Source organism: Mercenaria mercenaria, chromosome 3, assembly GCF_021730395.1.
Source record: "Mercenaria mercenaria strain notata chromosome 3, MADL_Memer_1, whole genome shotgun sequence".
In the NCBI taxonomy this organism is placed as follows: Eukaryota; Metazoa; Mollusca; class Bivalvia; order Venerida; family Veneridae; genus Mercenaria; species Mercenaria mercenaria.
In genome coordinates this window covers 62,008,633-62,029,523 of record NC_069363.1, presented here as the reverse complement: position 1 = coordinate 62,029,523, position 20,891 = coordinate 62,008,633, and the positions used below count along the sequence as shown (strand labels likewise).

The window sequence follows — 20,891 nt, the reverse complement described above, 5'->3', positions numbered from 1 at the left end:
TTTTACTGGCCAGGAGTAATGGCAGAGGTAAGGAGGTACTGTCAGTCATGTAGTATTAGTCAACGTACTATAGCTAAGGGTAGAGTAAGCAAAGTTCCGTTAGGAAAAATGTCTTTGATTGATACTCCGTTTAAGAGAGTTGCTGTCGACATTGTTGGTCCGATCGAAACTATAACTGATAGGAAAAACAGATATATTTTGACTATGGTAGATTATGCTACTAGATATCCAGAAGCCATAGCACTACCTAGTATTGAAACTGAGAGGGTAGTAGAGGCATTAGTAGATATGTACGGTAGATTAGGAGTTCCAGAGGAAATGCTTACAGACTGTGGATCGCAGTTTACGTCAGACCTTATGGCAGAAGTTAGTAGATTATTGTCATTAAGGCAGTTAACTACAACACCGTATCACCCTATGTGTAACGGTTTAGTAGGGAAGTTTAACGGTAGTTTGAAGCAGATGCTGAAGCGTATGTGTAGTGAGAGACCTAGAGATTGGGATAGGTATTTGAATGCTTTGTTGTTTGCTTACCGTGAAGTTCCATAAGAAAGTTTGAAATTTTGTCCCTTTGAGTTGCTTTACGGCAGAACAATCCTTGGACCGATACCTGTGCTAAGAGAGTTATGGGCTGGTAAGACGGAGAATGATGAGGTTAAAACCACTTACCAGTATGTTATGGATTTGCAAGAAAAGCTGGAAGATACGTGTATGATAGCTCAGCAACAGTTAACTAAAAGTAGTGCTAGATACAAGAAGTATTACAATAGGAAGGCTAGAGATAGGAGGTTTAAGGCAGGTAGTAAGGTACTTGTATTGTTACCTACGAAACATAATAAGTTTTTGTTACATTGGAAGGGTCCTTACATAGTAATAGAGGTAGTAAATAGACTAGACTACAGGAGAGATGTAGACGGAAAGATGAAAACGTTTCACGCAAACATGCTGAAACAGTACTGTGGAAGGAAGGATGATAGTAAGTCTATATCAGATAAGGGTATATTAAGTAAGGTTTGAGAAGCTATTGTAGAGGAGGATCAGAGAGATTATGATAGATTAGATCCTAATGAAAGTAGTGATGAGTTTTCGAGTAGAGTAGAAAAGGAACCCTTGAACCAGTTCCAAATAAGGTACAGGCCATACAGAATGCCGAGAGACCGAAAACCAAGAAGGCAATACGTTCATTCTTAGGTGTAGTCGGATTTTACAGAAAGTTTATTCCAAATTTTGCCGCCATTGCAGTTCCACTCACAGATTTGACAAAAAAGGGTCAGCCAAATCTTGCAGAGTGGGGTGAATGTCAAAAAAAGGCTTTCCAGACTTTGAAAGCTAGCTTAATGGGTCCACCTATTTTGAAGTTGCCAGATTTAGATAAGACTTTTATATTGAGAGTAGATGTTTCAGATGTAGGTTTAGGCTCAGTATTGCTTCAGGAAAGTGATGGAGAGAAATTACCTGTAGCGTATGCTAGTAGGAAATCGCTGCCTAGGGAGCAAAATTACTCTGTGATAGAGAAGGAGTGTGTAGCGATAGTATGGGCAGTAACTAAGTTTCACCGGTATTTGTTCGGTAAAGACTTTGTCTTAGAGACAGATCATCAGCCGCTCACTTATATAAATCAAGCGAAACTTAGCAATTATAAATTTTCTTTTTAAGGGGGGACGTGTGTCACAAACTGACATACGGGCCTCATTGTATCTGTAGTTTAAATGCAGGTATTGCATCATCTTTTTGTAAATTTTTGAGTTATTGGGGTAAATGTCAGATTTTATGCATGAAATACCTCTAATGTTTTTCTGTATTTCTTAACTTAAATTTCTATGTAAATTTTATTAAATTCGGTTCAGTAATAAGAAAGTTGATATTTTATAAACTTCAGTAATTCATGTTTTTATCCCCAAAACCACTATAACAGGCCTTAAATTGTCAATTTCAATCCGTGCCAAAGTAGTCAGGTTTCCCGGCTATATCGTGAATCCCGTGAAAGTGAAAATAGTCAGAGTACACGCTTAAGCCGTGAGTCCATTGAAATTTAGTATTTGGCGGGACATTGCCCTACAAATAGACTGGACTAAATATGCCAAGCGCACACCACATTTCGACATTAGACGAATCTACGTCGAATTTATTTTTCTTGGTAGAAATTTATGCTCGATCGAGGTAAGAAATTTATTTGTTAAATTTTTGTATGATTTTTGAATTACGATTTTTATTTAGTAAATTTTTGGTCATTCTACAGAATTGTGTAACGTTTACTTTTCGGCATGTGATTTTGGTTAGTTTCGGTATGTCAGGATAATTTATTAAAGTTTTCAGACTTTTGTAAACCATTATTTCGAAAGAGGAATCTAAAATATTTCGTTTATATAAGCTGTAAGATTTGCACTGACATTTGTGTAACATGATAATTGTAAAGTACTCTTTGTCAAAAACATATCTCAAACATTTCGTTGTTAATTATGGAACGCCATACTGCATTGCATTTTAATGTATAAATCTATGTGGCAAGTCTAGTATCATGTATGTAATAGTTATTGTAATTTGAAATTATTGTGTGCTAGTCTAAAGCATATCTAAACAGTGTCCGTTTTGTTGTATGGCATTTGATATTATATTGATACCAGCTGTTGTATAACGTTTGAATTGCATTGAATTTTGTTAATTTGTAGTTGTAAATAATAGCTGCAGTTTATCATTTCATTATCTATAATTTTCATCATAAACTTTTCATATCTTTTCCATACTTACTTTAGACTTCTAAGTAATTAAGTTTAGTAATAATGGAAGTAATCAGTGACGTATTTTAATCACGTGACGTATGAACTTAGTAGCACATGTATTTTGTATAAGTAGCACGTATTATTTATGGGAGCCTACGGAGGTATGGTGTACCCAAAGGAGCAGTTTTATGCCCTGACTTATTTGTTTTGCTATGGTGCTTACCATATGTTATATATTTTAGCTTCTTCCACCAGATGGCTTTTACCTGGTGATGATGTCACGACCCGGAAGTACAATACCCGCGGTTCACTTCTCTTCACTCGCCCGGATGTGAATTTTCCAGCGCAGAGCTTTCGTCCCATGGTTGTGCCGTAAACCGCAAAGACGATGACTTTTGTGATCCACTGAAGTCAGCTCAGGGATCCAGTCACCTATCATCATAGGGAGCCAAAACGGAGTCAACATATTCACGGTTTAAAGGGACTTTACTTGAAGATATGTTGTATTTTTGTGCTACTTAAAGTTCAAAGTTAATGGAAACATCTGTGTCAACGAACAGTCAGTGATAGAACTTTATACTTGATAAAAGAGCTACTGAGCCCAGATTTTTTTCTTTCTTTCTGGTAATAAGTTTTTTTTTTGACTTTTCATTTATTCATTGTAAATAATCATTTTCTGTAAATAAATTTGTAAAATATTGTAAAGGGTGTTGATTTGTTCTGATAGTTATTGTCCCCGGTACGTCCATCCTGTCACACTACGCCACCTCAAAATTTAAATCAAAGTAGGTTTACTTTAGGAATTGGATATTCTTTAAAAGTAGGTACACTATTACATGGGTCATACCTTAAGGTAAATTACCAATTTAGACATCATCGCCACATCTCATTCAAGCGAGAACACGAGTTTGAGAGGAAAGCCTATTCTATCCACATAATGTTGAGCATATTAAGGGAGTAACTGGTACCATTTTTACATCCTTATTACGCAACCGGGGATCGAATACGTCAGCTTCCATACCAGAGGTGGACGTTCCAAATTAGAAACTAGAATGTGTCTGCAGGTAAATTTGTCACAAATAAGGGGAAATATTCAAATGTTTGCAGTCTTAATGGGGTATAGCCTAAAAAAGATTATGAAAAGGATTCATTATTCTATACCATATACTTTTTGAGCTATGAGCATCACAAAAAATCCACTATTTTGGCTATTTCAAGGGCCATAACTCTGTAATAAATGCTAAAATTCTCAAGAAGAATGCCAAGTGTGCACCTTTTGATAAAGACTCAAGCAAGGTTTCATGAATTTACATTAAATACTTTCTGAGTGAAGCACATAATTAGGTGAAAATGTGCATTTTTTGACTATTTCAGGGGCAATAACTCTGGAAATAGAGGACGGACCCAAATAAAAAATAGTAGGTGCGCAAGTTCATATCATGATAAAGGCTCATGCAAGGTTTCATCAATTTATATAAAATACTTTTTGAGCAAGGCGTGTCACAAGATGAAAATGTGCCTTTCTGACTATTTCAGGGGCCATAACTCTAGAAATAGGGCGCGGACCCGGATTAAAAATAGGAGATGCGCAAGTTCATATCATGATCAAGACTCCTGCAAGGTTTCATGAATCTATATCAAATACTTTTTGAGCTAGGCGTGTCACAAGGTGAAAATGTGCATTTTTGACTATTTCAGGGGCCATAATTCTAGAAATAGGGGGCGGAGCCAGACAAAAAATAGAAGGTGCGCAAGTTCATATCATGATAAAGACTCATGCAAGGTTTCATTAATTTATATCAAATACTTTTTGAGCTAGGCCCGTCACGAACTTCGGACGGACGGACGGACGCACGGACAAGAGCAAATCTATATGCCCCTATATTTTTCTTTTTATCGTTATTTCTTATAAAAACTATTAAATAGAATTACTTTTCTTGTTAATGTAGCTTCAAAACATCTTACTTCTAACGTCAGTAATATTTTAGTGTTATTTGCACTGATTTAAACAAAGTTTACAGTTTAAAATACATACAGCAGTACTCCTCGTCTGACATTTTTTATGGAAACATCGTTCTGCATGCTGCTATTATTCTCATGGATATTGTTGAAATGTAAATAAAAAGCCGAAGCTGTGTTCCTTAGATAGACCAGTGTCAACGCTTTTGAATTTTACATTTAGATATATAGGTCACGGGCTTCGTTTCCATGGTAACATCAATTTCATTCAAGAAACCGCAATTTTCTACTGAAATTTGAGAGTTCAGTTTTAATATATAAGTAACAAATTATCAACGGAAACTGGAAAATATGTATTACAAATCAAACTGCCCAATTTTTATTTGAAAATGGCCGTAATAAGTAACCTTTCACCCAGATATAATCCCAATAACATCAGTTACGATCATCCATTTTCTTACATTCCGCATTACATTTCAATAAAACTACATAAAAGAAGCCAAATATTGACCATAATTCAGAGTGAAAGATTACACAAGCTAAAACCTGATCTTTTACACATTTTGTTTAGATATAAAGCAACAAGGATTAGCGGAAATTTATCGCACCATTGTATTACATACTTGTACAATACAATTATTTATGAAATGACTGCAACAAACTTTGAAGATTTTATCAGCTTTTAAATGTAATAAGAATAATCGCCAGTTAATTGAATAAATGATTAACAATCGTTCGATACAGTGGACAGAGACACAATATGGAAGATACTAAGCAATACGGCATTCCAAGCAAGATGGTAAACACAATTCAGAGCCTGTACAGCAACAACCTTTGTCAGGTAATCCATGACATGGACCTCTCGGAAGACTTGTGCACAACGGCTTCTGACAAGTCTGCCATTTTCTCGATAGGAAACGACTGGTTAATGAAGAAAACACTGGATAGACCAAATTACAGTGGACCCTACACAGACAGATGGACAAATGGAAGACCTCAGCTATGCCAATGACATTGGCCTCCTGTCCAATATTTGTGTTCCCACACAGCAGAAAATGAAAAACTGCAGGATGCAGCCACATCAATAGGGCTAAAGTTCAGCGTCAACAAAACTTAATGCTTCAGGATCAAACAAGGCAACATGCAATGCATCCACATAGAAGGAAAAACCATTAAAGATGCCGACATAATATTAATATATTGTGAGAGCTTAAAATGTCTGTCTTATAACGTGGAAATCCCCCAAATATAGGACCAACCCATTTTGATAATATTTGGTAATATTTGATATTTTTTTTACGGAAGTATATTTGTTGAGACAGAAAGTTGTTTGTGTATGTTGTACAAACCATATTTAACATATGTGTACTCTTTGCTGGCAAAAGTCGATATTGCTCATAAAAGTAGTTGCTGTTTGGTGTAACATTCCATCAATAAATACATCTCTTTATTTCAACTGTATTTTTTATTATTTAAGTAACATTTGGATTTCAGTTGTGTATTCCGAAACATATTTGTGGTGTGGACATTTCGACATTCGCAAAAAAAAAAAAACGTTATAGAAATGAAAAAAATCGTTGTGATATTTCCATACCAAAATCGAAAAGAAAGACCTTAAAAGACTAATTTTACCTTTTTTTGGTACATATTCTTCGTTTCCCAGTTTGTGATCTGACTCCTGTCCCTCGTCATCGCCATGTAGATATTCCGGATCTGAAATCACAAAAAAAATTATATGTTTTGAACTGGCCCTAAGTCTATTGTACATTTTATAGAAATATTATTCTTGACAAGTGACCGAGTATTGCAGTAGAACGTGGAAAACTTAGTTAGTGTTTGTCCCTTTAGGTTGTTGACAAAGTGTTAAGACTAAAGATGCTTACAAGGGATTTAAGAGCTAAGAAACAAAACATATTTTTACTAAAATTCTAATAGTGACCTTGACGTACAGATCAGCTCAAGCGGAAAACCCACTTCCCGTTTTTCCTCGAAGGAAAAATCTTGCATAGCGAGGAATTCCTCCGAGTACTGCCTAATTCTGACTCGGAGTACCGACTGTTATAGTTTTATTACTTTAGCGGAATTTCGTCGAGTCACTCCGAGAAATTACTTGACGGAACTCCGAGTCGAAATTATACAGGTAACACTATAATGATTTCAGGTATTTTATGGCCACTCCGCGCGACTCCGAGTCTATAATAAACAATAAATCGGTCATTTCGAGTGCCGCGAGATGATTTGACGAAACTTCGAGGCAGTATTTCCTTACTTGGACGGATTGTTTTTTTATAATTAGCTTGTTCTTTTAATTGAATGTATGAAACTGTTGTGAATTTGTATATTGAAATAGTTTCTGACCATGCGAATTAGATTAAGAAGTATATTTTTGTATAAAAAACTAAATTATTAATCATACGAAATTAAACAAACTTTCAAATCACCGCCGTTAGTCAAGTCATTTGTTAAATTTTGATATTTAAATAATTTCTGACATTGCAAATTAAATTTAGGAAAAAGGTCGTGTAATTATTTATGCACTAAATTAAGAATAATTTATAAATAGATAAACGTTAAAATAACACCCGCTAAAAGTAAATTGTTTAGTTTGATATTCAAAATAAATGCAAATTAGATGTAGAAGTAAATTTATGTAGAATGGACTAAATTATTAATCATATATAATTTAACAAAGTTCCAAATGAGCGCCGTTAAAGGAAACTGCTTTGCTAGATTTTGATATAGAAATAATTTCTGACTTTGCGAATTTATTTTAGAAATAAAGTCATGAAAATGCACTAAATTATGAATAATTTATAACTAGATAAACTTTTAGAATACGCCCGCTAGAAAAGTAAAATGTTAAGTATTAAGAATTATATAAAACAACGCACAATTTCAAATAACTGCCGTTAAAAAATAGTTATTTGTTAAATATTATATTGAAATAGTTTCTGACAGTGCAAATTAGATTTAGAAATAAATTGATGTAAAATGCACTAAATTAGAAACTGTATAAGACTAGATAAACTTTAAGATAATGACCGTGAAAGAAAAATGACCTTTATTAATTAATGAAAAGTTTAGGAGAAATGATTAATTTTCATTATGAAAATGGTCTTTGTTTTATTCATTTGGAAGGAATTATAAATAGGATAAAAATACTACTGCCGTATCCACTCAAAAAGTGATAAAATATCAGAAGTAAACAGAAAATTTTTGTTTATTTAAAGTACGATAAAAAATACTTCAGTATTATTTTTATTTACAAATTCTGTGTTATTTCGCTTATCATTATGTAAAATATAATCACCCTGCTCCGAGTAATTTGAAATCTGTCCTCGAAGTTACTCGAAGGCCCATTTAAATTTGTATACTAAAGGTAATTAATTATTCGTCTCGGAGTCACATGAAGGAATTCCGTCAAGTGACTCGAAAACAAAAGAAACCAATACAGGTGTGTATTCCGCTAATTGGATTTCATCTCGAGTCACTTCGAGGATTTCCTTCGAGTGACTTCGCATAAATCCTCGGAGTCAGATAGCGAAATTCCTTGACGGAAAATGTCTGACTCGAAGAAACTTCGAGTCGGAGCCTTGGTACTCGTTTTGGCCATCCTCCGAGGATCGAGTAGAATGGGTTTTCCGCGTGAGCTGATCTATACAAGCATATATCATGTATACGGCACATTCTCTCATTATGGGAATATTTGAGTGCAGTTCTAAGTTCATCATTGCACATAAAAGCTAGTATTAAAATAAGCTAAAACAATTTACTTGAACTTCAATTGTGACCTTGTCCTTTGACCGACAACCATGTGTCATAAGCGCGACACAGTCTAATCATGAAGAACATTTCTCCCCTTGTATTTATAAGAAATCTCGTAAATGCAATCAAAAGTTATGAAGCACAAACATATTTCTATTTGATCTTAAACAGTCACTTTGGCTTTTAACCGGCAAGCATAGATCATGTGTTGAACGTTTGTATGTAGTACAAAGATAATCCATCAATGTATTTAAAAGTTATAGAGCGGAAACAATTTTACTTGACCTTCAATAGTGACCTTGGCCTTTCACATACAAGCATAAGACATATAAATGCATAATCTACATATTTTTCACATACCAAGTTTTATGAACCTAGCTTGAATCATTTTGATAATTGCAAGATCTATTTTATTTGTTTACGGACGGACGGACGGATGGAGGGCATTCCTTTAGTGCCTGCCCTGTAGTGTTCCGCCGGTAGGCGGATAATAGAATTATAGAACGCAAACAAACAAAATAGTAGCAGACTCTGTGTGAGTCTGTTAATGAAAGGTAATGAAAGATGCAACAGCCTTTTCGCTAACTAGGATCGGCTTTTATTTAATGAAAGAGCTCAACAGACGAAAAGAACCCAAATGATATGTATAAGAAGACTTTGTACGACCGCCACACGGTATTTAAATATGCTGGTTTGATAGTTATAGTTTTAAGATAAATATTTGAACGCATAGAATGTTAACCAAGCAAAACAATAGCAGACATTGTTTGATCGGCGTTATTAAAATATGAGAGATGGTGCCCTCTTTGTGCCCGAAGAACCGGCTTAATTGGACTTACATTACACAGATATTGACGTATATAATTTTAATGAAGCAAAACAAAAGCAAACACGATATGATCGGCATTATTAAATTGTGAGAGCTGCTACCCTCCTTGTGCCCATAGAACCGGTTTATTTGGACTTCAGTTACACAGGTATTGAATGGACTTCATAATAAGCAAGAGTATCAATTCTACATTTATACGTATTTCATGTTTTCCACATTCCATATTAAATGTGTTTATAATTGTTTTGTTTTTTATTATCATGTTTTTGTTTAATGTTTAGCTTTTATATACATGTACCTTCCATTAGTGTAAGTTCCGCCCTTGAACTTCTATTTTGATTTGTAAGAGTTGCGTCTTGAGTCGTAAACTCGTATCGATCTTTTTTTTTAAAGATTCATTAGATAATCCACGACATGGACCTATCGGAACTCTTGTGCGCACCGACGTCTGACGAGGCTACCATCTTCTCGATAGTAATCGACTGGGTAATGAAGAAGACATTTGATACACAAAAAGAGATACAACGGACATATGGACAGAAGAAAAACCTCGACTATGCCAATGACATTAGTCTCTTGCCCCATATTTGTGCCCACACACAGCAGTAAATGAAAAACTGCAGGATGTAGCCAGATCAACAAGGCTAGAGGCCAACGTCAACAAAACTAAATGCCTCAGGATAAACAAGGCAGCATGAAGACATCCACATAGAAGCACAAGCCATTAAATATATCGACACCTTCACATACTAGTATCTCAACAGCATTGTTAGCAAGACAGGGGCTATAAAGAAAGACATCAAGACTAAATAGGAAAACTCCGCCAGGGGTTTGCAACACAACATCCACTTGAAAATCAAGATCAGACTCTTCAACACCAACGTGAAGACAGTCCCCAACCAAACAAAACAAAAGAAACCCTGGACTGTTATACTCAAGGTACAAGGAGAAGAGAAAAGCCTACAAATTCTTAACACAGGACCCTTGATATTGACTTCCGCAAAACGAAGATGTCATGGGGAGAGGCTAAAGCACGTGCCATGGGCCGAACTTGAAGAGCTGTGGTGAAAGCTCTGTAATCCGATTTGAGTGAAGGGGATTAAGTAAATAATTCATAATACGTACATGCTTTGAAGCTGGATACATTTTTACATTTTTTGACTCGTTCGAAGAAACCTCTAAACTTCTCCGGAATCGAAGTAAACAGAAACAAGTAAACGCGTTTTGAAAATAAATCATAATGCAGATATTGTTTTGAGCATATAAACTATAATAATATCTAACTCTTTTAACTAACTTATGTCTATTTATCTGATCTTAACCGTTTCTAACAATGGATGACAATATGTAGTCAATTTTTATAAAAACAATCGTTGTTTTGTAATTATTTAAAAAAAATATGAAAAATTCATTTCAATCATAAACACAAATATAAGGTCACCTGTTATGTGCCTTAATGATGCATATTTAATTACTAGTTATAAATATTTGTGTGTGTTACATACGTCAGTTAAGATATTGTGTGAGCTTAAAATGTCTGCCTTAAAACGTGGAAATCCCCAAATATAGGACCAAAAAAATTGATAATATTTGATATCTTTTTTACGGAAGTATATTTGTTGAGAAAGGAAGTTGTTTGTGTATGTTGTACCATATTAAACATAATTGTACTCTTTGCTGGCAAAAGTCGATATTGCTCATAAAAGTAGTGAGTGTTTGGTGTTATATTCCATCAATAAATACATGTCTTTATTTTCGACGATTGCAAACAAAACGTTAAAAAATGAAAAAAAAATAAATGTCATTCTGATTTTTCCACACTTTGTGTAAAAATCGAGAAAAAAGAGCTTAAAAGGCTAAATTTACTTTTCATTGGTACATATTCTTCGCTTCTCATTTCGTAATCTGACTCCTGTCCCTCGTCATCACCATGTAGATATTCCGGATCTGAAACCGCAATAAAAATATATGTTTGGAACTGGCCCTAAGTCTACTGTACATTTTATAGAAAATATAATAATGTTCTTAACAAGTGACCGAGTATCGAAGTAGCAATACAAAAGAAGTTCCCTACCGTGGAAAACTTTGTTAGTGTTTGTCATTTTTGGTTGTTGACAAAGTGTTAAGACTAAAGATGCTTACAAGGCATTTAAGAGCTAAGAAACAAAAAACTATTTTTACTTAAAATCAAATAGTGACCTTGACGTACAAGCATATATCATGTATGCGACACAATGTCTCATCATGGGGATTATTTGAGTGTAGTTCTAAGATAATCCATCATTGCACATAAAAGTTACATGTATAGTATTAAAAATAAGCTGAAAAAAAATTACTTGTCAGCGACCTTCAATAGTGACCTTGTCCTTTGACCGACAACCATGTGACACTAACAGTCACATTGGCCGTTAACCGAAAAGCATAGATGATGTGTTGAACGTTTGTGTGTAGCACAAAGATAATCCAACAATGAATTTACAAGTTACAGAGCGGAAACAATTTTGCTTGTCCTTCAATAGTGACCTTGACCTTTTACCTCCAAGAATAAGTCATATAAAATCGTAATATACGTATTTACCTCTATTTACATACCAAGTTGTATGAACCTAGCTTGAATCATTTTTGAATAATTGCTGGCTAGTTTTAGTTGCAAGATGAATGCAAAGAATGTTAACTAAGCAAAACAATAGCAAACATGTTTTGATCGGCATTATTAAATTGTGAAAGGTACTACCCTCCTTGTGCCCCTAACACCGGCTTAATCGGACTTCCATTACACAGATATTGAATGGACTTCATAGCAAGCAAGATTATCAAAGAAAACAAAATTTTATTAATTTTCCCTAATTCAACAGGTGAAGTTCAGAGAGCTCCTAAAATGATAAAATCATAAGATAAGGGGTATATTGTACGTCATATTGCTGTGTAAAAGGTGTTCTTAAATGCTCCTAAAATGCTCAAGAATGCAGGAAATGAAGCGCTGAATTTTAAAAAAATCCGGGGGATATGACCCCGTACCTCTCACCCCCTTCCCACCACTGCTCATCGCCTAATTTTCTATTTCAGACTTTTCAACAAAACCTGTTTGAAAAACCGGTACCTGTAAACGGCTTGCATTTACGAAAGATACGTCAAAGTATAAAGACATATGTATGTTATATAAAGGGGTCGGTCGGACACCCTCTGAGAAAATCGGCTGGATCTGGGCATGAAATCGTACTGTCACAAGTGGCAAATGCTATTTTCAAAGCTAACGAGATGGAAAATATTTCATTTTACACAAAGATTTTTTTTTCGTATCATTTCGGCATTATTTTATTGATGACAATAGCAAAGTGTTTATGCTTTTTTTTTATTGTTAATTTGCTAAAGCGTATAAAAGGACACTATTCCTTGTTCCTGTTGACAAGTATATATCTAATGCAAAAGTGCTTTAATTTAGAGTGAAGTTGAATTTAGACAACCGAAGAGAACTGATTGCTGCCGACATATGCACTGAATGAAGAAATAGGAATTTTTTACTTTCCTTGCAATAAACTGTCGTTCTGATAAAGTGCTCAATGACAGTTTTGCTGGGCTATACATGAATAAATATTACCGAATTGTTTTTAAAATGTAGAACGAGTTGACTGACAGAACTGACTATTTCCCTTACAACTACTGGTAAGTCCAAACTATACGAAATGACACTATTTTTTTCTGTTATACAGGGCGAAATCACTGGCTTTAATATAAATCGAAACTACTTATATGTCGCGATGAATGACAATGTTTTTGGTACTCTACAGTGAAGATATCGAAATTACTTTCAAATTGAGTATATTGGAAAAGTTTACTCTGAAAATATCAAGCATATTTTTCATACATATTTCAGTTTTTAACGGTGGTATGTTAAGGACATGCAATTATATTTTTTAAAGATTAAATCTCGAGCGCACGACATCCCATCTTGAGCGATCAACATCTTATCTCGTGCGCACGACATCTTATCTTGAGCGATCAACATCTTATCTCGAGCGATCAACATAATATCTTGAGCGTTCAACGTATTATCTCGTGCACACGACATCTTATCTTGAGCTCTCAACATCTTATCTCGAGCGATCAAAATACCATCTTGAGCGATTAACATCTTATCTCGAGCGATCAACATATTATGTTGAGCGATCAACATCTTATCTCGAGCGATCAACATCTTATATAGAGCGATCAACATCTTATCTCGTGCGCACGACATCTTATCTTGAGCGATCAACATTTTATTTCGAGCGATAAACATATTATCTTGAGCGACCAACATCTTATCTCGAGCGATGAACATATTATCTTGAGCGATCAACATATTATTTCGAGGGATCAACATATTAACTTGAGCGACCAACATATCGAGGGCTCAGCGCAAAATTATACTAACTACATTTTGCACTTTTTTTCAGGAGAAGGAAAAAACTTTTTCTTTTATTCTTTATTCAATATTTTGAATTTAGTTCTGGAATCAAAATACATAGTGATTCAGTGTATACATATATGCTGTTGTCTTATATATTCTTGTGCTTTAAAGTGATTTATGAGGCAGACTTTGACTCGGAATAATTTTGCGCTGAAAATAGACTATATTTGTCACAATTGTTTGTGCAAAACTATTCTAACTCAAGTTGAACTACTTTTGCCCTGATATTCTCAGCAAAATACATTTGATGTCACAGTGCAAAACTATTTCAAGTTAACATATAGCTTAGTTTTGACGTTCCTTTTCAGTCAGATTTTCATACTTAGATCAAATTAACAAAGATAATGTCTTACAAATGTTATTTGTTAAGTTTAGTAGACAACAACTTACACATTATGACCAGAAACTGCTTTATTTAAAGGGGCATACCCTACAACTGAGAGCACTTAATTATCTTAAGAAACCATGATTAAATGAAGCTTTGACTTAAAAGGAATAAATAATAGAAAATCCAACATCAGCATTGTACATAACAAACACAACAGATAATAATATGAATTTACGGAGCCACAGCAGCACTCGAATTTGCTGCGAAAACCACACAATTTTGTTTTTTTATGGTGTTGATATTATAGGCACCTGTATTTAAACGTGAATACAAAAAACAACTCTGAAAATTTCCACTAAACATTCCAACAATAGCATGTACAACTCATGTTTTGTCAGTATCAAGTTGTTGTTGTACACTTTTTGGGTGGAAGCGATTTATTATAAATTGACGCAATTCATTAATATATGTAATATGTCGCCCCAAACAGAATATTTCGATTTAATAATGTTCTTCTTTAAAAGAGTATTTATTTAAGTAGGGTATGCCACTTTAAAGATAAAGAGATTTTGTACAAGAGGATCTTTCTTGTTTGTGTGGTACCAGATTGTTACATAAACTGTAATTAGGGTTGAAAACCTATACCTGTAACAATAGAATGATCCCTATAAATCTTGCACAATATTTCAAATGATGAAATGCGTTTTTCTTCTAAATGTTTTCTTACGTTTCAATACAGAAAATCTTTTTGTATGTCATTGCAATATGCACAAATTCCTTCGCAATAATTTAAACGATTACATGTTTGATACTATGATTTTTTTCTTCATTAAAATGCTTCAGTACAAAAAACCTTTTTTTGTAACTTGTATCATTGACAACTATTTTGAGTTCCACAATGCAAGAGGACCATAACAAATAAACAATTATAATAACATGCTGTCATTTTAATTATTATGCAGGAGTATAAATTCCACACGGTAACTGAAACATGTTTGATAATTATGACTATTCTTCATTTAAACGTTTCGATAATGAAACTCTTTTTCTACAACATTACAACATGCAACATTAAATCATTGACACCATTTTTGATTTCATTATGATGCATGAGGACCGTTATATCAATCAAGCAATACTATAAACACAAAAATAATTGCTTATTTTAAAATACCGTGCTGGAGCAGTATCCTCATATGTACAATATCTCTGTCTTTAAAAATCCAAACTGTTCAGGCAATAGACACTATCATAATTATATTAACATGACATGCTTCTTGTCCTGTTTCAGTTTGTGTAAAAATAGTTAAATACACAGGTGTATTATTATAAAGTAAAAGTAAGACTCCTTTTGAGTATATAACTTCGTCTAGTTATTTTCTCAGAAGTGCCAGAAATCATAAAATTATTTTTGTTAAAGTGGAATTTTGTATTTACATAAAATGTTTTGACTGCTTCAGAAACAGAGATGATGTATAAAATACAATTTATTTTACCCGGCATCTTTTGTGTATACAGTAATTATTTAAGTCTAATAAGAAATTTACATGGATCCATAAAATACATTGCTGTAGATAAACAATTAAAGCGATTTGTTTAGGTTTAGACTTGTCAAAGTACAGTTATACACTTTGAAAATACACAACCAGCAAGAATTAGAGCTATACTGTGTCTTTTAACTTGCTATTTATATGTACATTATATCTTCACATACTATAATGATTATATTTTGTTGATGAAAATTACTTTTACACGAAAATGTTGGATAATGTCCTCAAAGGAAATAAAATGAAATTTATCCCAATATATAATTATACCTCTTGAAAACTGAAGCATCGTTTGAAAATTGAAACGGCTGTGTCAATAATTCTTACAAGTCACATTATTCTTATAATACATTGAGCTCCATTCTTTGACAGTGAAATCTAAGCAATAATCTATCAAAATGTTCTATCAAAATGCTTAATTTTGTTCATATTCATTTCAAGAGTTATGGGACCTGGCTCTGTTACCATTTAAAGATGAGAAGTTTCAATGCAATGTTTGTTGAACTACTTTTAGAAAATCAAGAAGACACGATTGTGTGAAGTTTCAATCCAATATCCCATTTATGAAATAAATAATGAATGCAAAATCAAGAAAGAGGCATAATTTTAATTAAAATGCAAGTCTGAATGATATACTCTTGCCTACACATGACGGCCATGATTGTTAACAAATATTGAAAGTTTAAAAGCAATAAAATTATTCTTAATTGAGTGTACAAGTATAAAAAAACACACCTTGGTGACTAGAAGTGCCTTCATCTAAAAATCTGTTTTCAATAGTTGAATCTGGCAAAAGGACTTATCCTGAGATTTTCTAAATTTATAGTGCAACCTTGCAAGATACCTTGTGCTTGTGTAAAATGCTTTTACGAATACTTGATTAGATGCGTTTTTTATATACGTCACATACCACTACATTGTCCGGGATAAGTATTGATAAATTATTGAAGAATAAAATATAGAAACTGTTGATCTCCCTATATGTTTTGTAAGGAAAATCTGAATAAGTGATAAACTCTCTTCTTAGAGGTATAGATATACTTTGACCTTCAAAAATGACCTTTGGGTTCATTAACTAAGGTTGATCTGGTATTCGGATCATCTCGGCTGATGATTTACGTATGAAATAGGTATATAATGTAAGAAATTATTCGAGTTGCGAGTACTATGCAAAGACTGCATAGTGTATTGGTAAGTGTGATTGACCCTGATACATGGCATGCACGCAACCTGTGGGTTCGAACCCCAATAAAATTTCTTTTTTTATTGTATTATGAATTATAATTCATAAAGTACGTATCAGATTTTATTGCCTGACTTTAATATTTACTGTTTTAACTGTTGTTTTTTTTTTTTTTTTTTTTAATTTTTTCTTCATTTTTTCCCCATTTGTTTTCTTTTATATTTTTTCGCTCAAAATTTATTTCATATCAGAAAAAAATCATTTCACAAACAAGGTTAATCCTCATATTCGCTGGCAGTGTCGGTTTCTGAATTGTCCGCTGAATCATCAACGTTATTAACGACCTTCGTGAAAAAGATGGACTTTGTACAATGTAGTTATCAGAAAAGAGAAAAAAGTCTTACCTTTCCGGGATTCGAACCCAGACCTACACCTAATACATTGTATGCAACGTTCACTCTAACATACTGCGCTAACGAGACAAGTTTAGAACGTGCGATTGGTTGGTGTCTTTTATGTATAAGATATCTATTCAGTAAACTATAGCACCCCTTTACTTGGATTAGTTCAATATTTAAAGTACATTTACGCCCGAATGCACAACGTATATCTATAACTGATAATTTCTATAATGTTTACATACCTCACATTACCATATGAATGTGGCTAGTGGAAAGCGTGCATAATGTAACGCAATATCAAAACATCCTCATATTAGATTATAAGTGCTTCACATACGGAACATCTTTTCTAGTCAATAAAGGCTAAATGTTTAATTTGATATTTTCTGATCATTCTGCATGCATGGTCAAACAAAGGAATGTGAAATTTCTTTCCTACACCAAAATTTAATGTTTGACTATAAATGTTGATCTCACCTCAACGATTGATTTTTCTATTCATATATTTCTCAAAATAAACAAAGACAGGTTTCTTTTTGCCAGCTGTATATTACCTACTAGTATCTGGGAGCACAATGTTAAATATCCCTTAATTAATGTTTTTTGTATTTGTTTTGATGAATATGCTTAGTTGTATTATAATTACACTCACTAGACGGTATCAACAATGCTAGATAAATATACTGATCCACACTTACGTTTAGCCCTCATATAGTTTATACAAATGCTTTGCCATAATATTTCGAATAGCATATTGAACTCAGATGTGGATTTCCCATTATTTCATTCAACAAACATCAAATTTACATATATTTTTCTTAAAATATCATAATCAATGATCAAGCCATGTGACACAAGTCAAGAAACCACAAAACTACACAAGCAATCCTGTTGGACATCGATTTAATTTATTATATTTATATAGGCTATTATAGCATACGTTATATCTATCAGTCTATTATGGGAGATCAAATGGATACTAATACTAATCCTGGTCATAATACATTCATGGAACATTCAAACTGCAATTTGTAAAAAGTGTCTATTAAAAGTTATGTCAACAAGAGCGCCGCCTAGCTGGGCGTATGCTCGACTTTTCTCAGTGCTGGATAGTATATGGGGGTGTCAAGTTACTAGTATAAAGAGAATGCCATTATATTTTGTATATGCTTATGTTAAGAAAAAAAAAAAAATCTTGTGTGTGTGTGGGAGGTGGGGGGGGGGGGGGGGGGGTGCGTGGCAAAGCACCCCTCCCTTCCACCAGTGTGGGGTAATGGTCAAGTAAGGGGATAAAGAGTTAATAAACAGTCATTCAAAGTTTCAAGAGGATTTTGTGAAATTATTCAATAACTTCAAAATAGTGAAGATCAATGGAAAAATACATCCTCTATGATCGCATACACAAGGTTTTTCTTTGATTTGACCTAGTGACCTAATTTTGACCCCTGATGACCCATTTTCGATCTTTGCCTATATTTGATCAAGATTATTATTCTGACCAAAAGTTATGAAGATCAACTGAAAACACAGCATCTATCGCATACATAAGGTTTTTCTTTGATTTGACCTAGTGATCTACTTTTTGACCCCAGATGACCCATTTTCGAATTTGGTCTAGATTTTATCAAGGTTTTCATTCTGACCAAATTTCATATCAGTTGAAAAATACAGCCTCTGTCCCATACACAAGCTAAATGTTGACAGACGAAAGACAGACAGACGACACACGACGAACGACGGACATCGAGCGATCACAAAAACTCACCTGAGCAGTGAACGAACGAGCAACACGTAAGAAAACAGTAGGGCACTGTTATAGACTCACAAGCATAGAAACGCATCAACAAAAGTAGGAAAAAACAATCGTGTATCTTCTACAGCTGCCAAACCAAACGAAAGCTTTAAATTGGGAGATATCAATACTTATCTGTAAATAAATATTGTATGAAAACAAACCAAAATTTTCATCGACTTGAAGTCGATATTAACAAATGAGATCGTGTTTGTATACAAATCCGTTGATATTCTATTTTTGTAAATGATAAAGCATTGATCGCCGAACGTCCATGTCATTTTGTAAAAAGTGATGTTATTCTAACGGCCTAAACTTTAATTCTTAGAACACAAATTTATTTTAAAAAAATGATGAATGGAAAGCAATTCATTAATTGTGACTTTTATTTCGAAATAAAATGGATTAATTATGAATCCTTAACTACTGTTTTTCTTTCAGGTTCTGAACATTGCACTGCGGCTATTGAAATTAAATGTCATTTAAATTAGTTATTAATTTAAAAAGATATATATTAAAATACGAAAACTGTCAGTATTTTAAAACTGTTCTATTTTTGAAAATCCAGTGAAATATTTGTTAAAATTAAAACATTCTGATCCCATAAAGCATTGTTTTGCCCACCACCAGATGAACAGATTTTAATGAGCGACACCATGACCATCATTGATTTTGGCATTACATGAACATGATGAATAATGCATTGATTTATTCGAGACGATTAAAACTAAATCTTTAGTATGAATTCATACAAATTTTTTATGCAAATAAGTATCGATATCTTTAGTAAATGACAGGTATCATTACTTATTCATTAGGAAATCTATTACCGGACGGCTAGAAAATCCACAGAGTTTAAAGCTGACCGGACAGCTAGAATGTAGGCTTATAGGCATCCAGTTACCGGACGGCTAGACAATTCCAATATTAAAACAAGGTCTGAGAAGAATGTGCAACCAATCTTGGCTGGGGCTCGCAGATGAACCTTGAATAAATGGACTATTTATGAAATTCAAGTACTCCCTATCCCACCCCGCCCTTGGAAGTAGTTGTTTTTAGAAAAAAAAAACACCCATCCTCTCGAAAACATATTTTACCTACCTTTCCACACCCCGGTTAACTCGAAATACCCCATCCCCTTCCCCGAAAATACCCCCACAAGGTAATTCAATTTCCAAAGACCCCCAATTCCCAATTATTTGTAAAATGCCACCTCCCTCATCTTTAGAACTGCTTCCACATCATACAAACAAAATGCATCCCTCTTTCCTTTTAGACACCTCCCTGCTCCCTACATCATCTGTAAATTCTGTTAATTAGTAAAATTACACCCCAACCCCATAGGGCAAAAAATGTTTCAATGTGGGGAATTTTCTGGAATAGCCCATCCTGATTAAATGACTGCTTTACACAAGTTCCTCTATTGTGTGACCAAGTTAGTACCGTCACTACTGTGATATTTATATCTTGTTCATATCACACGTATTTAGTATATATAATATTTTACAGATTCTAAAAATCTTTGATCAGTTTGACCGTAATTTTTGTATGACACGCTAACTGCATTGAAATAAATCGAGGATTATAGGTTAATGATAATGAGAACTTCTTAAAATGCTATTCAAATACTGTCAAAATGTCTAATTTACCTGTAACTTGAGAAAAATCCATCTTTTAAGCAACCGATATCACTCTCGCATTACGTCACAACATGTTTTTATTTACCTTTACGCCAAGCTCTTCAAGTAAATCAGGAGTTTCGTCCCTTTACATGGCTATTTTTAGAGTAAACTTTTCCGACAAAAATACCGTATTTGTTCAAAATTTACTATGAGCGCACCTTAGAACAATTTACAATTTTCTCTCATGTATCATTCTTCGTGTTTTTGCAATCCTCAAAACATATTCAAAAATTAA

At 33.8% G+C, this 20,891-nt stretch overlaps 1 protein-coding gene across 1 annotated transcript in view; it reads right to left on the bottom strand.

Moving 5' to 3' along the window:
• The window catches only part of LOC123524565 (tyrosine-protein kinase SRK2-like), a 77,290-nt gene extending 56,605 nt beyond the window's left edge, over positions 1-20,685 (bottom strand). The window contains exons 1-3 of the mRNA XM_045302851.2: positions 20,624-20,685; positions 11,140-11,220; positions 6,312-6,392 (exon numbers count right to left, since the gene is read on the bottom strand). Of these exons, the coding sequence (XP_045158786.2) occupies positions 6,312-6,392; positions 11,140-11,220; positions 20,624-20,645 (184 nt within the window). The 5' untranslated portion in view covers positions 20,646-20,685. The remainder of the gene's footprint in view (positions 1-6,311; positions 6,393-11,139; positions 11,221-20,623) is intronic.
• Between the last annotated feature and the right edge of the window lie 206 nt (positions 20,686-20,891).